At 51.4% G+C, this 17,738-nt stretch overlaps 1 protein-coding gene across 1 annotated transcript in view; it reads right to left on the bottom strand.

Moving 5' to 3' along the window:
- The window catches only part of MGMT (O-6-methylguanine-DNA methyltransferase), a 282,268-nt gene that overhangs the window by 207,285 nt on the left and 57,245 nt on the right, over nucleotides 1-17,738 (bottom strand). Inside the window, exon 2 of the mRNA XM_025467647.3 lies at nucleotides 16,588-16,724. Coding sequence (XP_025323432.1) covers nucleotides 16,588-16,712 — 125 coding nt within the window. The 5' untranslated portion in view covers nucleotides 16,713-16,724. The remainder of the gene's footprint in view (nucleotides 1-16,587; nucleotides 16,725-17,738) is intronic.

Here is a 17,738-nt window from a genome sequence, read left to right as displayed (position 1 = left end):
TTCAAGCTCCAGCTCTGTGGTTAGGACTTCAACACATGAATGGGGGAGGGGGGGCGGAGGATGCAATTGGAGCCCCAAGGAGCACGCTCATGGAGACCAGAAACAGCAGGAAGATGCTGCTTGATCTTACACAAGGGGTCTTGGTAGAAGATCGGCATAGTGACAAAATCCTGCGTGCTCCTCACAATCTAAGGCAGAATTGGCACAATGTGGCTTCTGCCTATATTTAAGAAAACAAAAGAACACTTGCAAACCAACTCAACAGTTGATTACAGCCTCTGCAGAAGCGGCTCCCATAGGATGCCCACTCTGAGAAGTTCCAGCTGACCACACAGGCTTCCCTCATCCCGCATGGTTCTCTGCTTGCCTTAGGGAAACCCAAGCGAGTGACAAACCTGCAAGTCAGTAACCATGATCCTGGTGGCTGGCTAAAATAAACCCCTGAACTGCATGTTTTCATCTCCAACCTCTATAACGACAATACTCCTTATGCAGAACATGGATATCGCAACCCCCGACCCCTTCCTTCAGCCCAGCTTCAGAAAAAGGGGACTAAAGTGCCCCACGTGTGGAGTAGAGGGGGAATCTGGAGTCAAGAACCAGGACAGACGAGGTCCGGGCCCTCCAGGAACTCAGCCGCTAGAAGACACAACCAGGAGGTGGTAGGTAGTTCTAAGTGCGGGCAGATCTAGCACAGAGTACATCCAAAGCTGGAGGAGCTAGAGGAGGGGTCCTCTCCAAGCTTGGCCTGGAAGCAGCCCTGAAAGTCCTCTCTCCAAGGACTGGGCTGAGCTGGGGTTCAAGGGGCCCCAGGGCGGACGGCAGGGCCAGAGGTAGGAGCTGGCACTTTCTCACCCTAAAGAGCAAAGGCTCGTATGTTCCAGGGGTACGGTGATCCCACAAGGGATCAGAAACAATGCTGCAGTAGCTTTGTGAGGCAAGGACCAAAAAACGTGCTTTACGTTAAAGAAGTTTTCACCTGGCTCACAAGGAGGCTCCGTGAGGGCAGGTGTGGAGGCCCAGTCACAGCAAACCGAGCACCCGAGCAGCAGCAGTCAGGATTACAGCACAGCCGTCCCACACAGCCTTTAGAAGAGAATGGAACTGAGAGACCTTATAAAGATTAATTTAAAAAAATGCTCAAGACGGAAGGTTAGAGCTAAGAAGCAAAATATAGGATGGACTTTAAACACAGATGAAAACCTGTAAAGAATTCTACTACATACGGTTTGCTGAGCAAGCAGAGATTTCACAGACGAAGACATCGTGAGCTCTTCACTTGCAGGCGGCTTATGGCAGCGGCACACGGCCATGCACACACGTCAGGTCACAGGTGTGCAGAGAGGCCAGTGGGTGGCAGGGCCATCCATCCAGGACCCGGCCGCTGCCACCATGCTCATGGCCTTTCAGCCCCAGCCTCACTCCCTGCCCTGGGAAACCATGGTCTTTCCCAGGAGCAAGCCAGTGGGCAGCAGACCTCCAGCACGACCTCCGCAGAGCGGGGCTGGGTGAGCCCGCACCTGGCCTTCAGCCTCAGGGGAGGCAGGGAGGACGGGGGAGGCCCTCGATGTGGACAAACCAGGAGATCCACGGCCTGCCCCCGTGAACCCTCCCGAATGCTCTGGTCACTGAGCTCCCCCATTCTTTCTTTTGTGCCTTCTGCACCTGTTCTCACTCTGTGCCACACGTGTGGTTCTTCACGACAGTCTCCCCCAGCAAAGTTCCTTGAGGGCAGGTCATGTCATAGCATTCTAGCGCCAAGCTACTGCAGGCTCCACTCCAAAAAGCTCAACGAGCGTTTGCTGAATGGGCTGGACAGAAATGTGCCGTGTGCTCCTGTGGGACTGCCAGCGGCCCCATTGGGGTGAGCAGGACGCCTAGTGCTCGGTGCTGGGCACCCGAGCACCCACCGTGACCAGCACCACCCAGCTGGGAGAGGGCCTGTCTGTCGGTCCACTTCATTACGTAGCTTCCTTTAACCACGGCCAACAGAGAAACGTGCAAATCTGACTTTGTGAAAAGGCTACATTTATCTCCATTCACTTGGATATAATGTATTATTGCTAATATTAATAATTTTAGCTCAAGAAATTGTACCAGCCTCCCAAAGAAAGAGTCCTTGACCCAAAATATCAGAGGATATTAAACTGAGAAATGATCTACTGATGCAAATCATTAAGTCTATTTGCATTTGCTTACTGAACCCTGTCACGGAAATTAAACTGCGTGCGGTGGGGAGCGCGCTGGCTGCGCATGGTTAGGAGGAGACATCTTGGTGGATCCGAGCTCTATGTCATTAATTTTCCCACTTTCCCTCATTAACAAGTAAAATGTTTTTACTGCTTGAAAAGTTTTAATAAATAGAAAAAAGCAGAGCAGCTGACATACTTTTTAATGTAATATACAACGGCTTTTAATATTTTTACATACATTAATGAAAAAGCTAGAGGAAAATGCTAAAAGGTTATATACGTGTGGAAAAGCTGAAAGAACAATTTTCTGGGAAAGACGGCCAGGTCTCGCGGTTCCTGTGTCCACTCCGCGTCCTTCCGTGGACGTCAGCAGCGGGCTGCTCCCCTCACCCACGAGCGCCAGGGGTCGCGGGCCGGCCGGTGCCTCCGACGGGTGCCCCGCTGCCCCCGCACACCAGCGAGGCCAGGACAGCACGCCAAGGGGACACGGGCCACGCCGAGGGCTCCCGGCATCACTGGCCCCGCTGCCACACCGGAGGGTGCGGCCTGGGTGCTGCGGCATCACCCGCCCCGGAGCCGAGGGTCCGCGAGGGCGGCAGGGAGGCCCACGCCGCAGCCGGCAGCACACGGCCGAGGCCCGCTCCCGGCTGGGGGAGCCCGTTGGTCCTCGGGTATCCGGTGGGGGGGGGGGTCCCACTTGCAGGCATGGCCCAGGAGGATGGATCCGTGGCCCCCCTGCTCACACGCCGGCCTTGCTCTCCTGACGAGCTGACCCGTTGAGGGGGCGCTTAAGACAATTTGCTACTTTTTGACCCAACAGGAGCTGCCCCTCTCGTTCCTTCTTATTCCAGCTTCATGCCGTAAAACTAGTGGCTGTCCCCACCGACAGACCTGGAGCCACTTCGATAAAACGCCAGGGTCCAAGCACAAGCCACCACGTGAGCCCCTGGGATTCAGGGAGCAGATCTTCTGCAGGACAGACAGACAGACAGACAGAAGGCACACTGGCCAGGCGAGGGGCTCGCTCTCGTGGGAGCAGCACGGGCTGAGCCCCCCGGCGGGCTGAGCGGAGCTCCCACCGTCTCCTCTAAAGCTCATCGGATACACCAGCCTTCTGGTTTTCTGGTGCTAATCTGATACTTTGGTTTTTGATCGCTGAACCCAATATTGGCCCTTAAAGACGGAGAAGAAAGAGAAGCGTCAGTCACAGGTCAGAAGACCGCAGAAATTCGGAGGTTTAAAGTCTGTGCAACAACGGCCCTTGAAACTATGCAAAAGCCAAAAGGTTCAAGTGCAGGCCAGAGCCACCTAGAACTGCCAGCATGGGGGCTCCCAAAGCAGCAGGAGCAGGGGCCCCGGAACCTTCCCTCTGGGCTGCAGCCAGCCAGCCACCGGTGCCCCTCACGTGCCCTCCCACCCCTACCCGGTCACCTGCCTCCACTTTCTCTGCAAGAGTCCAGGGGCATCAAAGAGGATGCTGACGGGACAAACGCTGGACACCCGGCCCAGCACCCTTTCAACCCTCATTGTACAGCGGGGCCTTCCTTCGCTTTCCCTCCACCCCACTCGCATGGTTTCTGTGGACTAGAGTCCTGTTTTTTAATCAATACTCGCCCGTAGCTGCAGAAAACCGTACACTTCTTCAGAGTCCAGCAAACGCGGCCACGCTGGCTCTGCGGCGCCCCTGCTCCTGACAGGGAGGAAGGCCCAGCGCCCACGCACTACCTGCCACCACCGACCAGCCGGAGTCAGCCCTGCGGCCCACCTGCCGCCCACACCCAGGCAGCTGCATCAGACACCTGTGGGGGCACAGGGTCTCCAGACACACGGTTCTCGGCTTGGGGGAGCCCACACCACTGGGCACTAAAAGGTGTAAAGATAGGAGGCAGGACGGTGGCTGCCAGGACCTGAGCTCAGGGTAAACTGAGGCAGAGAGTGCCAGTCTGGGAAGAGGAGCACCTTTCTGGAACTGGATTGGGGGGCGGGTCACAGAACAATGCAGATGTACTTAATGCCACTGAACTAGATGCCTGGGAAGTGGTTCCGATGGCACATCTTACATCTTACCACAAAAGGACGTACATGGGTTGAAACAGTACTGACTAGGGGCTAGTACCACAAAGGGGGCTTCCTGCACTTCCCAGCTAGGACCCGGGCCCCCGAGGTCCCCCAGGGGAGCCATCCACAGAAGCCAGCCCCGGCCCGGCACTGCTTAGCATCTGGACAAAACGGTGACCATTTCTCTCTAGTTTATATCTCTGCTGCTCCATATCAGGGAAATAAACTGAAAACAGATTTTAAAAAGAAGATCATACATATTTTAGTTCTGTCAATTCCAACGATCCCCACAGCGCCTTAGGCTGAAGTGAGCGGCCGTCCTTCAAAACGGACCTCTCCTAGGGGCTTCTGGCAGCGGCCGTGAGTCTTTTTAACACAACACCAAAGCCATACTTTGACAAAAAAGTTATCATCTCTAGACTGCTTAACCAGCAAAACAGCCCAAGTTCGCAAACACATAACTTTTCATGCAAGCAAACTAATTTCCTTAGACCTCATTTGTCAAGAAGTGAAAAAGTCAAACTATTAACACGTCTTGTGCTGAAGTAACTTTAAGGGTTTCATAATAATAGATGCAGAAGGGGACCTGCCTTCAGAAAATATTACTGCTTCTGTTTTAGATTTAGATTTAGATTCGAGGTATCTTCGGCCTTCGGATACGAGGGCTAAGAACACAACTATAAAGTTGTCCGTTTCCGCTGGAAAGCACTCTACAGTTGGCAGTAGGTCTACAGCATGTATCAATCTTCAGGCAATAAAACCCTAGAAAGCTCTTGAAAACTCAGATGCAAAAAAACGAGGTACCCCCCATAAGGAGTTACCCCGTTAATGCGGGACCCGGCCTGATGGAGAGAAGAAAGGCTGCAGAAGTTAACAAGACGTGCAGGCGCCACCACGCGCAGATGTCCACACACGGAAGTTACAAAAACACATTCATTTCTTCAACATGTTTTGCCAATTTAACAAATGAATCCTAAGAGAGAAGTCAACCAGCTATGGTTTCCTCCTTTTTGAAAACAGAACCGTCATAGCAAACGTGAGGCGCAGCAACGTGCTTGGCGGTCCACAGACCGTAATCCAGTTATGGCATTACCTGGAAAGCATGCCACGGCACCGCCCCGCGCCAGGCTCGTCCTCTTGTCCCTGCACTGCGTGCATGTTGGGTCCCTGAGCATCAAGAAAAGGGGTAGGAGGGGAGCCTGGCACCTCTCCCCCGTCCTAGCCCCACCTGCCCACCCCCAGCTCGCACATGCCCCACAGGCGCCTCGGAGTCGCCCTGAGACCCAGGCTGCAGGCAGGACCAGCAGACGACAGCAGGCTGCCAACACCACTTGTGCTGAGAAAGGTGTCAGTCTCAAAATATTATTTTCAATAAAAGTTGTTTACCTAGAGAAGATTTAAACACACCAGGAACTTTGAAGGAAATAAGTGGCCCAGTTCTTTTTAATAAAAGCAGTGCTCAGTTATACAATCACTCTTCCTAACAGAGCCTCAAACTGGATGAAATAAAGATCAGAAAGCTAGGTGTTTTTTTCCAGAGGATTTTTAGGAAAGAAAAAACTATTTGCGGGAGACGACCTGAGGTATCTAATAATTCAAAAGAGCAACTTCCCCCTACTTCTAGGCATACTTTCAGAGGAAGCATTGTTAAAGCAGAACAGAAACCTCTAGACTCCACTCATACATACGTGGGTGCACACACACCCCCCCACAGGAGCAGACGATCCACAAGGACATTTTTCTGCTTCAAAAATGAACAATGTTTAAGAAAGAAAAAAAAAAAGTCAACCCACTGGAAAGCTTTTATTTTCCAACAGTGGGTTAAGTTTTAAACATTTTTCCTCGTAACTGCATCCTTCTAGACTTTATATTCCACTTTTTGCTGAACAGAAAACTGGCTGGAATATGCATGTTCTCCACATGAAAAGCTCTGGCCCGGTGGCTGTGCCCCAACAGTCTGCGGGGACCACAGCGCCTGACACCCTACCTCAGAACAAGACCTGTCGCCTCCCCATGCGGAGTCCTCAGCCCAGCTGTGCGCCAGCCCCACCTGACCCATCGGCCTCTGAAGACCCCTCCAGAAGGAGAATGCTCAGAGCTGCACCATCTGGAGCCTTCCAAAGTGCTCAACACCCCCGTGTTGGAGCGGTGAAGGGAGCCGCGAGGAGAGCACCTTCTACAAGTTTTGCTGTGCTCGCCCGTGAGGTCAGGGAGCCAAGCTTTCTAGAAGAAGAACGGCTTTAAGAATAACACCACGGATTCCATCCGGATCCATCACCCCAAGAAAACTCCAGGCCCCCAGTACACATGTCCATTCTGCCAGCGAACCCCCAAAACTCCATGCCAACCCAGACGGACCAGGTTCCCCCAGGTCACCGGATCTGCAGCTGGGCCTCACAGCGTACAAGCCCTTTGACATAAAGGAGGATCTGGGTAAATGCACGTGCACAGGTCAGACTGAGGGAAGGGCCGAGACGGGCGTGGCCGGGAAACGCGGCATATCCGGGGCTCTCAGCAAACACTAGAGAAAACCTGCTCAAAGACGTGGGTAAGCAGCTTAAGGCAATCAGCACAGACCAGTGAAAGCAGGACACAGGACTCTGCAGAGACAGCTGGAGCTCTTCCTTCAACAGCCCTGGAGCTGCCACTACAGCGCGGCCTCATCTGGAAGGAAATGGAAGCGATTTCCCCCAACAGAAGAGCACAGAGAAGTCTCAGAGGAGATGAACTGCATTTCTGGGGAAGCCGTGCTCTCCCCCCTGCCCACGCCCCCCCACTCCCTCTCCAGCCCTAACACAAGGCCCCCAAGGACTGATCTAGAACATGGGACGGTTGGCATGAAGGCCACTCCATGGGGGTTCTGTGTCTCCCCCCAGATCACAGAGTCACAGGACAGCCACACTGTTGGGATTCATTCTTGGAGGGAGTCGTTTCTGCCTCAGATGGGTCGTGAACCACACTGAGCTGGCCTTTCCAAAGTCAAAGCTGAAGAAGAGTTAGGTGCTGCACGTGGGTCTCAGAAGACCAAGGCGCCAAGGACTGTGCATTTTGCAGCCTGAAGAAAACTTGTCCCCCATCACCCGAGTCAGATACTGAGGGGATAAATGCCCCAAACAATTTCAACACGAAACCCAACTAGGTCCAACCTCCAGCATCATCATTCCGCCATGTTCCTACATCCCACCCCGTCAGATGGGGAGCCCAACCAGTTGGTTCTACAGCCAAATAGATGCTTCTAAAGACCATCCTAGCTTGCATGGTCCTGTTCCACTATACCACCAGGGCCCCAGGCTCAGGCCCACGTCACCGTTGTCCTGACCACTTCGATAGTCTCAGGTGCTCATGCCCACCCCTGTCGAGGGACACAGCACCCCAGGCCTGTATCATGCTGGGCTTGGGCTCCATACAGGTGGGGTGTCCCACTGGCTTCTGTGTCGCCCCAGTTCTGAGAATGTATGAATAAGTGACTAACTTAAGAACGTCAAATAAATTTAGGATTATCAGAAAAAGATCTACTTCCATCAGTAGATACTGAAACTGGAAATAAAAATTCTGGATGAATCTGACACAAGACAATGCTTCAGTTCAGTTCAAAAATTAAACTCATTTAACCTTTAACTCGATTGAAATTCTGAAGTGATCAGCATACAAGAGCTGTCCTGTACATTAATATCAAGGAGCTGACCTAATTACTGATACAATTTAAAGGAAATAAATTTAACAAACCAAGTATATTTTGAGAGTTCACAGCTTAAATGGCATGAGCACTTTGAAAACAAAAGTTGAGAATTATTCAGTCTCACGTGGTTTAAATATCAGAAAGTATTAAAGACATACTAACAATAAAAATTCCATAAAGCAAAATCCAAAGGTGAAATATAAAAATAGAGGCCAAAGACCTTCGATGTCAAAGTTGTGTGTTCACAGAAAAGGGAGGCAGGCCTGAGGCACGACGCTGGAGAGGAGGGAGGGCACACAAGCGGCCGGGGCTCAGCCAGCAGTGCTCCTGCGTGGCCTCAGCTCTGGGCCCCGCCGGTGGGCACAGCCTCCTCAGACCAGCGTCGAGAGCACACGTCCTCCCGAGCACAGTCGTCTGGACAGGTCACTGTGGTTTTATCCACCACAGCAGTAACTGTAGAGCTGAACTTGCAAAATAAAGCAGAACCTTCGGGTCTCAGAGGTGCTCATTCAGGCACCCAACACGGGAAGCTGTAGTTCAGGATTGCGAACCCTGATCAGGAAGGTTCTGGCCCCTGGACTGTTCAGAGGAGGGGAAGCAAGGCAGGCAGCTCCTGCAGCTGTGGCAGTGACGGCTGAGGTGGGGTACGGTGCTCCCAAGTCCTCTCCTGACACCCTGCACCCCACCTTCCCGCAGCAGCACCCAGGGCCGACTGAGGCAGCAGCTGTGCTTACCAGGCACTGGCCGGTCCGAAAGCCCCACCACCCGATGCCACTCCCGGCATCCTCAACGTGTCCTAGAGGACAGCTCCAGAGGCACATGCAAGCGGCCATCGAGAGGCTACAACGTGGTCATGAACCCCGTGTCTTCCTTCCAGGACTTTACTGGAGTGCCTTCCTCCCAGTATGAGCAAGCCCATGAGCTGCTGGTCCAGGCCGTGGCTAACCAGAAGGAGAGGGGGATGGCTGCGGACGGAGAGGCGGGGAAGGAGGCCCGTAGGCCAGCCTAGTGACTCGGGGGCCCGATGTGTCCAGGCCTGTCCGCCCGGAGCAGTGACCATCCATGCCCTGCTCCATCAGAAACACCCCCACGAGGCCACAATCCTGGGTAGGCCAACGCCAGAGCACCATTCTGACTCCCTGGGCCTCAGTGGGCCCCTCCTCTGGGTGAGAGCAGCTGCTCAGTCTGGGAGAACCCAAGGTCTGGGGTCAGAAAGGGACCTCCCCACTACGGTTCAAGCAAACCTTGGCACTGGCCACAGCCTCCAGCACTCACGCTCACCAAGGGCACGGCCCTCCCCATCGGACCGCACATGGGCCCCACGCGCCAGCAGCCAGGTGCGCTCCTCAGGGACAGGGGAGTGGCCTTCTGTGGTGCAGGCGGGACAGGAGCACAGCTTCTCCGGGAAAGCAGCCGCAGCCGTGGAGGCAGGCTACCATCCAGGGCAGAAGACAAGACGGAGGGATTTTTTAACAGGCCACAGAGGGAAACGCCCACCTTCCTCCAAAGTGAGCCAACCTCCTACCTTTACTGGAACATGTGCCTCCAGTCCCAACGTTGGAAGCTTCCAAAGCAAATCCTTTACTGTGACAGTTTGGTTCATATTTTGAACCCATGTATTTGTAACTGTCATTCAACTGTTGTTTTCTTCCTTCCAGGGGGATCCTGGCAGGCTTAAAATTAAAGGAGCCGGCTTGCTTCTCACTCACGGACACAAGCATGCAAGTCTTAGCCCTTTCTGTCTCCCCGCAATGCTCAAAATTGACAGGAATAAAACTTATGTCACTCTTAGACGGGTCCAGGACAGAGATTCTAAACCCCAGGGACGCCTGCTTGAGCACTGCCAACAGCCTGCCTGCTTCCGCCCTCTGCCCCGACCCAGGAAGGACTGAAACTGTGAAACAGGCTCTTGCAGAAATGAGGCAAAAAAAAAAAAAAAAAAAAAAAAAAAAAAGACAAAACTCCTGAAGCCACACACTGCTTTTTCTCTCTTCTAGGTCAGAAGCCACACAACTTCACAAAACAGGGTGGCACATTTTTGTGATTGTGCAGTAGGGACCCGTGGTGTGGCAGCCAACGGCCATCAAAGAAGAGGCTTCTCCGCCAGCTCCCCGCGGGGTCACAAAACCACAAAAGGAACCTACGCTGTGAGCCCAGGAGGCCCCGCACCAAGGGCCACGGTCTGTCACTCTGCCACCGTCCCCACACCCTGGCTCTCCTGGAAGGCACGCCATGGCCTGTCACTACCTGATGGACATCCACGAGCTGTGACCTCAGTGGCTGCACAGACGACTCTGGAGGACCCGGGCCCTCCCAGCATGGAAATCGCAGGGAGAAGAACCACCCTGGGCTTCCAGTCTGGGCTTTTCAGCCGTGAACATGACAGGACAACCAGGGTCTCGGGTGTGAAGGATGCTGCACTGTGAACGGAATCTGTGCACCAGGTGTACCGATAGCCCCTGTCAGGAGAGCCCATCCCCACACGCTACAGACTGTCCTCCCAACGCCAGAAATCAGTGGGGGAGGTTCTCCGGCCAGGACACAGGCCCCAGATCTGGAGCCAAAGAGCCACATGGCGGCAAGAACGAGGCACTGCACGTGCACCAGAGCATTCAGGCACCTGCTCAGGAAAAAGATACTTTTTATGAAGCCAAAGAGAGGTTGGTAGTTCCCTGTTCACAGAAACCTGCTTATTTGACTCAAGAGGCCTCCTCAAGGAGCACTCTGTACAACAAAATAATTTTTTTTTTTTTTTTTAAGCACAGACAACACAGATCACAAGTTCAAAGCAGCGAAGAAGAGCAGGGAGACGGCTGGATGTGCCACACATGGAAGGCCTACGCAGTGGGCCTTGGAGGGGGGGGGTGGTTCTGTTTACCGGGTGTCTGTCTCCGAGGGTGCATCCTCAGGAGAGCTTCTCCTCTTCCTTGAAAGATTCCAAGAAGGCACTGCAACAAGACTTCCCAGTCCCTTCCTGGGAAGGTTCTCAGGACGTGCAGACCCCCACAACTACCTCAGCCACGAGCGTCAGGCCACCGGGCAGACAGATCACCAGGTGGAGCACAGTAGGCACGAGCTGGTGTCGGGATCCCGGTTCCCAAACAGGCCACTTAAAACACACACAAAAACAAGGTAGCAAATCTACACAGAAGCCCATCACTAGCCACTGAACAGAGGACACACGTGACTTCACAAGTCTGACCTCCCTCCTGGAAGGCCTCAAAGGCATCTTACCTCCACACTTTCATGGAGCCAAAACTAACTCAGCACCCAGTGGGGCGATGCCCCCTCCTAGACAGAGACCCTGTGGTCACCTTCTGATGCTCCAGAGGGCCAGGCCTTCCTCTATGAACGTAGTGATGGAGGCCTCGTCCACACCCAGCCATCCACATGCTTGAAGGAGGGTCAGGTCTAACTGGGCTACACGCTCCTACCAGAGCCAGGGGGGACAGGATGCCAGCAACGCCACAGACAACCCACTTCTGCTGCTGCGACACACGGAGTCCTTCTATAGAAAGCAGAAAACCTGCACGCATTACGTTTTCAAAATACAAAACATTTTTACAATCGCTCAGTTTGGACTATATAAGCTTTTCAATATTGCATTCCTGTACTTTTTCCAAAAAGATTTGCATGGGAAAAAAATTAAACACGAAGGTGATTCTTTGGTCGGTGAAAGACGAGGTACGTGCAGCTCCAGTATCCCGCCCCCAAGCGCCCTACCATCACTCCCTCAGCACGCGTGCGGCCAGGGTTGTACAGGCCATTCAAGTAAAACAGTGGAATCAACTTTATAGGAAGCCGCACGAGGCCCCAAATAACATTAGAAAAACAAATCTGTTCTACAGCTCTTCTCAGAGTTTAGATGTTGCAGGGAATAACGGGGTCAAAGCCTGGAGCCACATGAAGATGGGGTGGGGGGCATCAGCCAAATTCTTGCAAAAGCAAGCCAATTACTCTCGAACAGGACAGCTGTTAATGGAAACTTGATATTGGCAGGAAGTTATAAAGTTGAGATTATACTCCTTCCCGAACAGACATTCTGCATGCAAATATTTTTAGGAAAGGAAAGGGGAGTAATGCAACCTAGACAAAAAAGCAATCCGCGATCACTGTACGAAGCCATACAGACAGGTCACTGATGTGGGGAACAGGAATCCTACTTTGTACAGAAATGTGATCTCGCTGCAGAGAGACTTCAGGGCCAACTTCTGAAGCATGCCTGCAGGAGATAGAGGACTCACAAGCACTCAAGGAGGAGGGGGAGAACAGCAGGATGCTCTGCTCAAAACCCCCTTGGCCAATGCCCCCGAGCAGAGCTGGACGGCATGTCCTCCAGGGCACACAGGGCTCCACCCTGCAGAAAGCCACGCCGGAGGTGGAGGGAGCTCCCCTCAGGGCTGGCAAGGGCAGCATCTAATTCTGTTAGACCAAAGATTCCTAATCAGAAGCCTTTCTGTAGGAGGAACACCAGACCTGGAGGGCACTGGAGGTGAATTCATCCCCAACCGTAGGAAGAAGTCCTACTAACCCCACACCTGACCCTCTCAGAGCAAGGGAACCCTTCCAAACCCGCTTCATGCTGAGACACTGCCCTGAATGCCAAAGCCTGACAAATGTACCACACGCAAAAATTACAGACTAACATCCCTCGTGAACGTAAATACATTAAGTCTTAAACAAAACAGCAAATTTAAGGCAGTATTGGGGGGGAGGGGTGAAATGGGGTAGGCGGAGATATCACGAATTCTATGGTAGGTGCAGTCCAGCATCTCAAGACTAGTTTCACTAAATGTTTAAAACAAAACAAAACCAGGATGATGTTGACCCATCATACAAAAACCATTTGACAAAATCCACCAGACTGAGGATTGGCAGTCTCTGGTGACAGCATGCTGACTCGTGACATGAAGCCCCCCTCCCCATAACCGGAACAAGGGAAGGTGGTCTATTGTCACGACGTTCACTCCCCACACTGGAGGTTCCAGCCGGCACCAGGACAGAAATAAGAGGTATAAAGATGAGAGCAGAGCTGTCTTGAGTCACAGACCCAATTCTCTATGGCAAAAATCCTAAGGAATCTGCAAAAACAATTCCTACAATTAAGAATTCAGTAAGAGGACAGAAGATCAACATACTGAAAGTCAACAGTTACGTAACAGCAGCAAGTAAAAAACAGTTTTAAATTTAGAATAGCAAAATATCTGGAAATCAGATTTACAAAAGACCTACAAAATCTCCATGCTGGAAACTAGAACACTGAAAAAAAAAGACAAGCTGAACGAATGGAGATAAACCATATTCATAAATTGGAAGGTTTGGGTTTGTTTTTTAAAGATTTTATTTATTCATTCAAGAGACACATTGAGAGAGGTAGAGACACAAGCAGAGGGAGAAGCAGGCTCCCCACGGGGAAGCCGATGTGGGACTCAGTCTCAGGACCCTCGGATCACGCCCTGAAGGCAGATGCTCAACCGCTGAGCCACCCAGGTGCCCCAAATTGGAAGGTTTTTAAAGTGCTCCACTGCCCCAAAAATGGTACACAGATTCAATAAATTCCCAACCAAAATCCCAATCAATGCTGGACACCTTGATTCTTTAATATGGAAAGTTAAAAGATGCTGAAGCCACAACAATCTTTAGGAAAAGCAAAACCAAGTTAGAAGACCTGTTACCTTAATTAAGGACTTATCATAAAGTCCACGTGTTTCTGGCATAGAACAGAGGAAGAGGTCACTTGAGCTGCACAGAACATCCACACACACACACAAAAATAAAAATAAAATAAAAAAAAAGAATATCCAGACACACGGGACCCACACATGTACAGTCAGTTGATGTGACAAATGTACTGAGGGGATTAGATGGAGAAATTTTTTCCTCCTCCTCCCAAATAAGAAAACTATAGAGAAAAACTGAGTACTTCACAATAAGGTGATTCCAGATGATGGGTCATACCTAAACACAAAAGCTAAAATTATCAAGTTTTAGAAGAATCTATAAGAAAATATTGAAGTTACAGTAGACAAATCTTAAGGACAAGAAAAATGCTAAGAAAAACCATTAAGTTGTAATTCCTCAAAATTAGGAACTTTTTACAGGAGGACATTAGAATACACACAAGCATGCAACTAGGAAATACACAGGATAACACGTGTATCTGAGGAAGGACTTGTAACCAAACCACAAACAAGAGGCCCATTAACAATGGGCAGAAGATTCAGACCCCACACGAGGAAAACACAGCTGTGGTCAATAAGGTGATTAGAGCAAGTCACCGGGATTTTAACAATAAGAACATTTCATACCCACTAGAATGGCTAAAATTTTTAAAAAGTACCCCCAAGTGAGAGGGCGGAGCAACTGAAATGCCTATATTTCTAATGGAAATAAACATAAAATGGTTCAACTTTGGGAAAAGTTTTGGCGGCGTTTCAGGAGGTTAAACAAATGTCTGACATGCAATCCAGCAATTCCCCAGCTAGGAGTGGACTCCAGAGAAGCAAAAAACGTATCCAAGGAGGCTTGAACGAAAATTTCAGTTTTACCCCTAGCAGCCAAGAGTTGGGACAATTCAAATGTCCGTCGATGGGAGACTTGACGAACTGCGGAGCATCCATAAATGACTCCTCACCATGAAGGGGGATCCACTGATGAACATAGAGAATGTGGGGGGACCCTCAACATACTGTTGAGTAAAAGAATCTAGTACAAAAGAGTAGATCGTAAAACTTCACGTATATAAAGCTCAAGAACAAACAGCAAAGTTGACCAAGACAGAAATGGCAACAGTGGATGTTAGAGGATCTGAAACTAGTGGAACGCAAGGGAACGGCTGGTTTGGAGCGTCCCAGATCTTGGTTTAGGTTGGCAGCCCTTTGGCTGTACACCTTTCTCAAAATTCCCCGAACTGTTTACTATGTAATGTTTACCTCAATTTTTTTTTAAGTGACAAAATAAGAATTGTTAATTCTGAGTTTTCACACAGAATGCTTGTTATTCTGGAACGTTCAAATGTCCCATGACAAAGGTAACAGGTGTCAGACTGATTACCCCCCCCCCCCAAAAAAAAAGATTCCCCACTTCTGCTACACACACAGTTCCTAATTTTGGCCAACGCATGACCACGTCCTATGCCTCCCAGCCGGGCATGGCCACATGAGAAGGGGAATGTTAGAAGCTCCTTCTAGAAAGGGAGGGGGGCACCCCCTCCCTTTCTTCTCTGCCTGGAAAGGTAGCACGGCCACTCGCGCCCCAGAGGCTGGCCCAAAGCACCAGAACGAGGGCCTCGGCCTGGAGACGCAGAACAAAGCCGGAGGCAGCCACGGGAGCCAGCCTCCACGGCTGATCGAGGCGTGCGTCTTCACGAGAGACATCAGCTGCCTCTTCCTGAGGCCATCGGAGGAGCACTTCACAGCGGCACCTCCTCCGGATTCAGAGAGCAGAAACTCAAAATTAAGACTCATCTTTGTTCTAAATCTCCTCATCTGCAACGGGCAACTAACTAGATGCCAAGGTTTTATTTTCTTCCCCAAATTCCCTTTAAGGAGTTTTTTTTTTTTTTCTTAACGCAGAAAAGCTCAACAAAATTTGTGATTTATTGTGCAAGTGAATACGTGAGAGACAAAATGCCATTCCCTACGAATTATTTGGTGTCTGTGATTTTCTGAACACCATGGCCAGATGGTTTTCATAGAAAGAGAGAGTGTATTTGTATAGTTCAAAGGTTCACTTATTTTTTTTGGCCTCAAAAAAAAAAATAAAACTATTGATTGTAACATGCGGCTCTACAGGAAAAAAATCTCGACACTAGAGGCGAAACCGGGTATTTATTACTGTGCATGTGCTCATTATGGTGGTCTCTGACAGGGGTCCATTAAAATCAATTTTTATGTTTCTATGTATTTTCTTTATCTAACGTTCTATGGCATTGTGTTGATTAGCCAGTTAAGACAAACACTGAGCAGGAGCGGGTGGGTCCTCCCCCCGCCTTCTGTCAGAAATAATGAGAACAGCAATTTTAATACAACAACTCACAATCAATGAATGGAGGAAATGTCACATCTCAGAACAAAACATTAAGGAGTGCTTTACATTTTTTATGTTTTCACAATTAAGAGAAATATAGTGGAGATCTTTCAAAAGAGAAACATGTGTCCTGCTAGGTACGGCAAGCGCTAACGTCATGCTAGGAGGGCTCCTCCCACCCTTCCTGGACCACAGCTCTCAGGGGCTGGGGGGCTCCCGATTCAGCAACTCCAAGACTTCGGTATAAAACTCACCGGGCGGACCTTGGACGATGAAGGCCGGTCCTGATTTAGAAGCACCAAGACCAGGTAAGCATCTCCCTGCCACCAACGTTTCCAGAGAGATTCCCACGTTTGTTGAAGAATCAAAATACTCAAGGCTCATGCAGAGTCAACCCACTGCTCCATCAGCGTGTGTTGACCAGACGTCCCGGAGCCACGAGCTCCAGGTTAGGCTCCCAGGGTTAAGTGCACGTGGAGGGCGCTCGGTCCACAGCACAGATGCTGGGAGAGGACAGCCAGCCTGTGGCTACGGGTTAGCCCGTGACCCATGGCGGGACTAGCGGCAAACGCCACTGCTTTGCTGCTCTGAACAAATGCCACATGGCGGGGGGGTACCCAAGGGACTCACCCGGGGTCCGGGGTCTTCCTGTCGTGCAGCCTTATCTCATGCAGACCCTGCGCACAGCCGGAGATCTCGATCTTCCCCAAAGGGCTGTCCATCGTCTTGTATCTCATCTTGCAGGCCTTGTCCATCCTCCCGAGCACCTACGAGAAAGGTTTTCAAGCAAATAAGAAAGTCCACATGAAAGACGTTGGTTCTTTTTAAAGCACAACGGGGCACCTGTTTTCTAAGACAAAACATTTTCCAAAATCTGTCCCCGTTCTTGGGATTTAATCCTCCAATAGGTCCTCTTCGTAATCTACTCACTTGAGGAACAGAAAATGCCATAATTACCTGGAGCGGCCAACTGGTGGTGCCGCCCCTCTGCCTCCTGGGCGTCCTTACCCTGCTCCCAGGGCCAGGCGGTGGGGACCAGAGCTCCCCATGAGGGGTCCCCAGGACGGAGCTAAGCTGGCTTTAACAAAACGCTGACCAACTTCCTTCACCAACAGGTGAAGCCGCGGGTAGGGTGATTAAAACCAAGGCATCCTGAGGGGCCTCTGGAAGCGCCCAGGCGGGGGTCGGGGGCGCGGACGCGGCCTGGAATAAGCCCCGGCGCCTGGGAAAGCAGGCCGCTGACCCTCGAGCAGCACCGGGTTCTCAGACGCGGTTTTCCGGGGCAGGACTGTGAGCCCATGTGCTCTGCCCTACGATTTTCGGAACACGTTCCCTAGCTACGGTTTTTTTAAAGGAACACAGCGCACAATACATAATCCGAGGGATACATAAAACACGTTAATCGGCGGTTACCAGTGAGGTCAGCAATCGGCTTTCGGACAGGTTTTGGGGAGTCAACAGCCTGGTGTGGGTTTCCGACTGTGTTGGTCAGCGCCCCTAACCCCTGATCCTATGATGGGTCCTCCTTGCTGATTTTGATAGCTGCTAATTTTGGTCAAGGGAGCAAAGGCTGAGAAGAACCAAGAGATACCCCGGAACAGCGAGAAGCCTGAAGGCAGACCGAACCAGACCGAACCCGATGGAAGTCACTGCACGTGCGGGCAGCCAGAGCGCGAGCCAACAGCGGGCTGGGGGGCAGCGCACCCGGACCAGGCGGCCCTCGGAGCTCCTCCTCTCCTGCAGCTCCCGGTCCTGCTCGCAACAGCCCCAGGGAGGCCGCC

Source organism: Canis lupus, chromosome 28 (assembly GCF_003254725.2).
Source record: "Canis lupus dingo isolate Sandy chromosome 28, ASM325472v2, whole genome shotgun sequence".
Classification (NCBI taxonomy): domain Eukaryota; kingdom Metazoa; phylum Chordata; class Mammalia; order Carnivora; family Canidae; genus Canis; species Canis lupus.
Note: the sequence above shows the minus strand (reverse complement) of the source record. Positions and strands in the feature narration are given on the sequence as shown.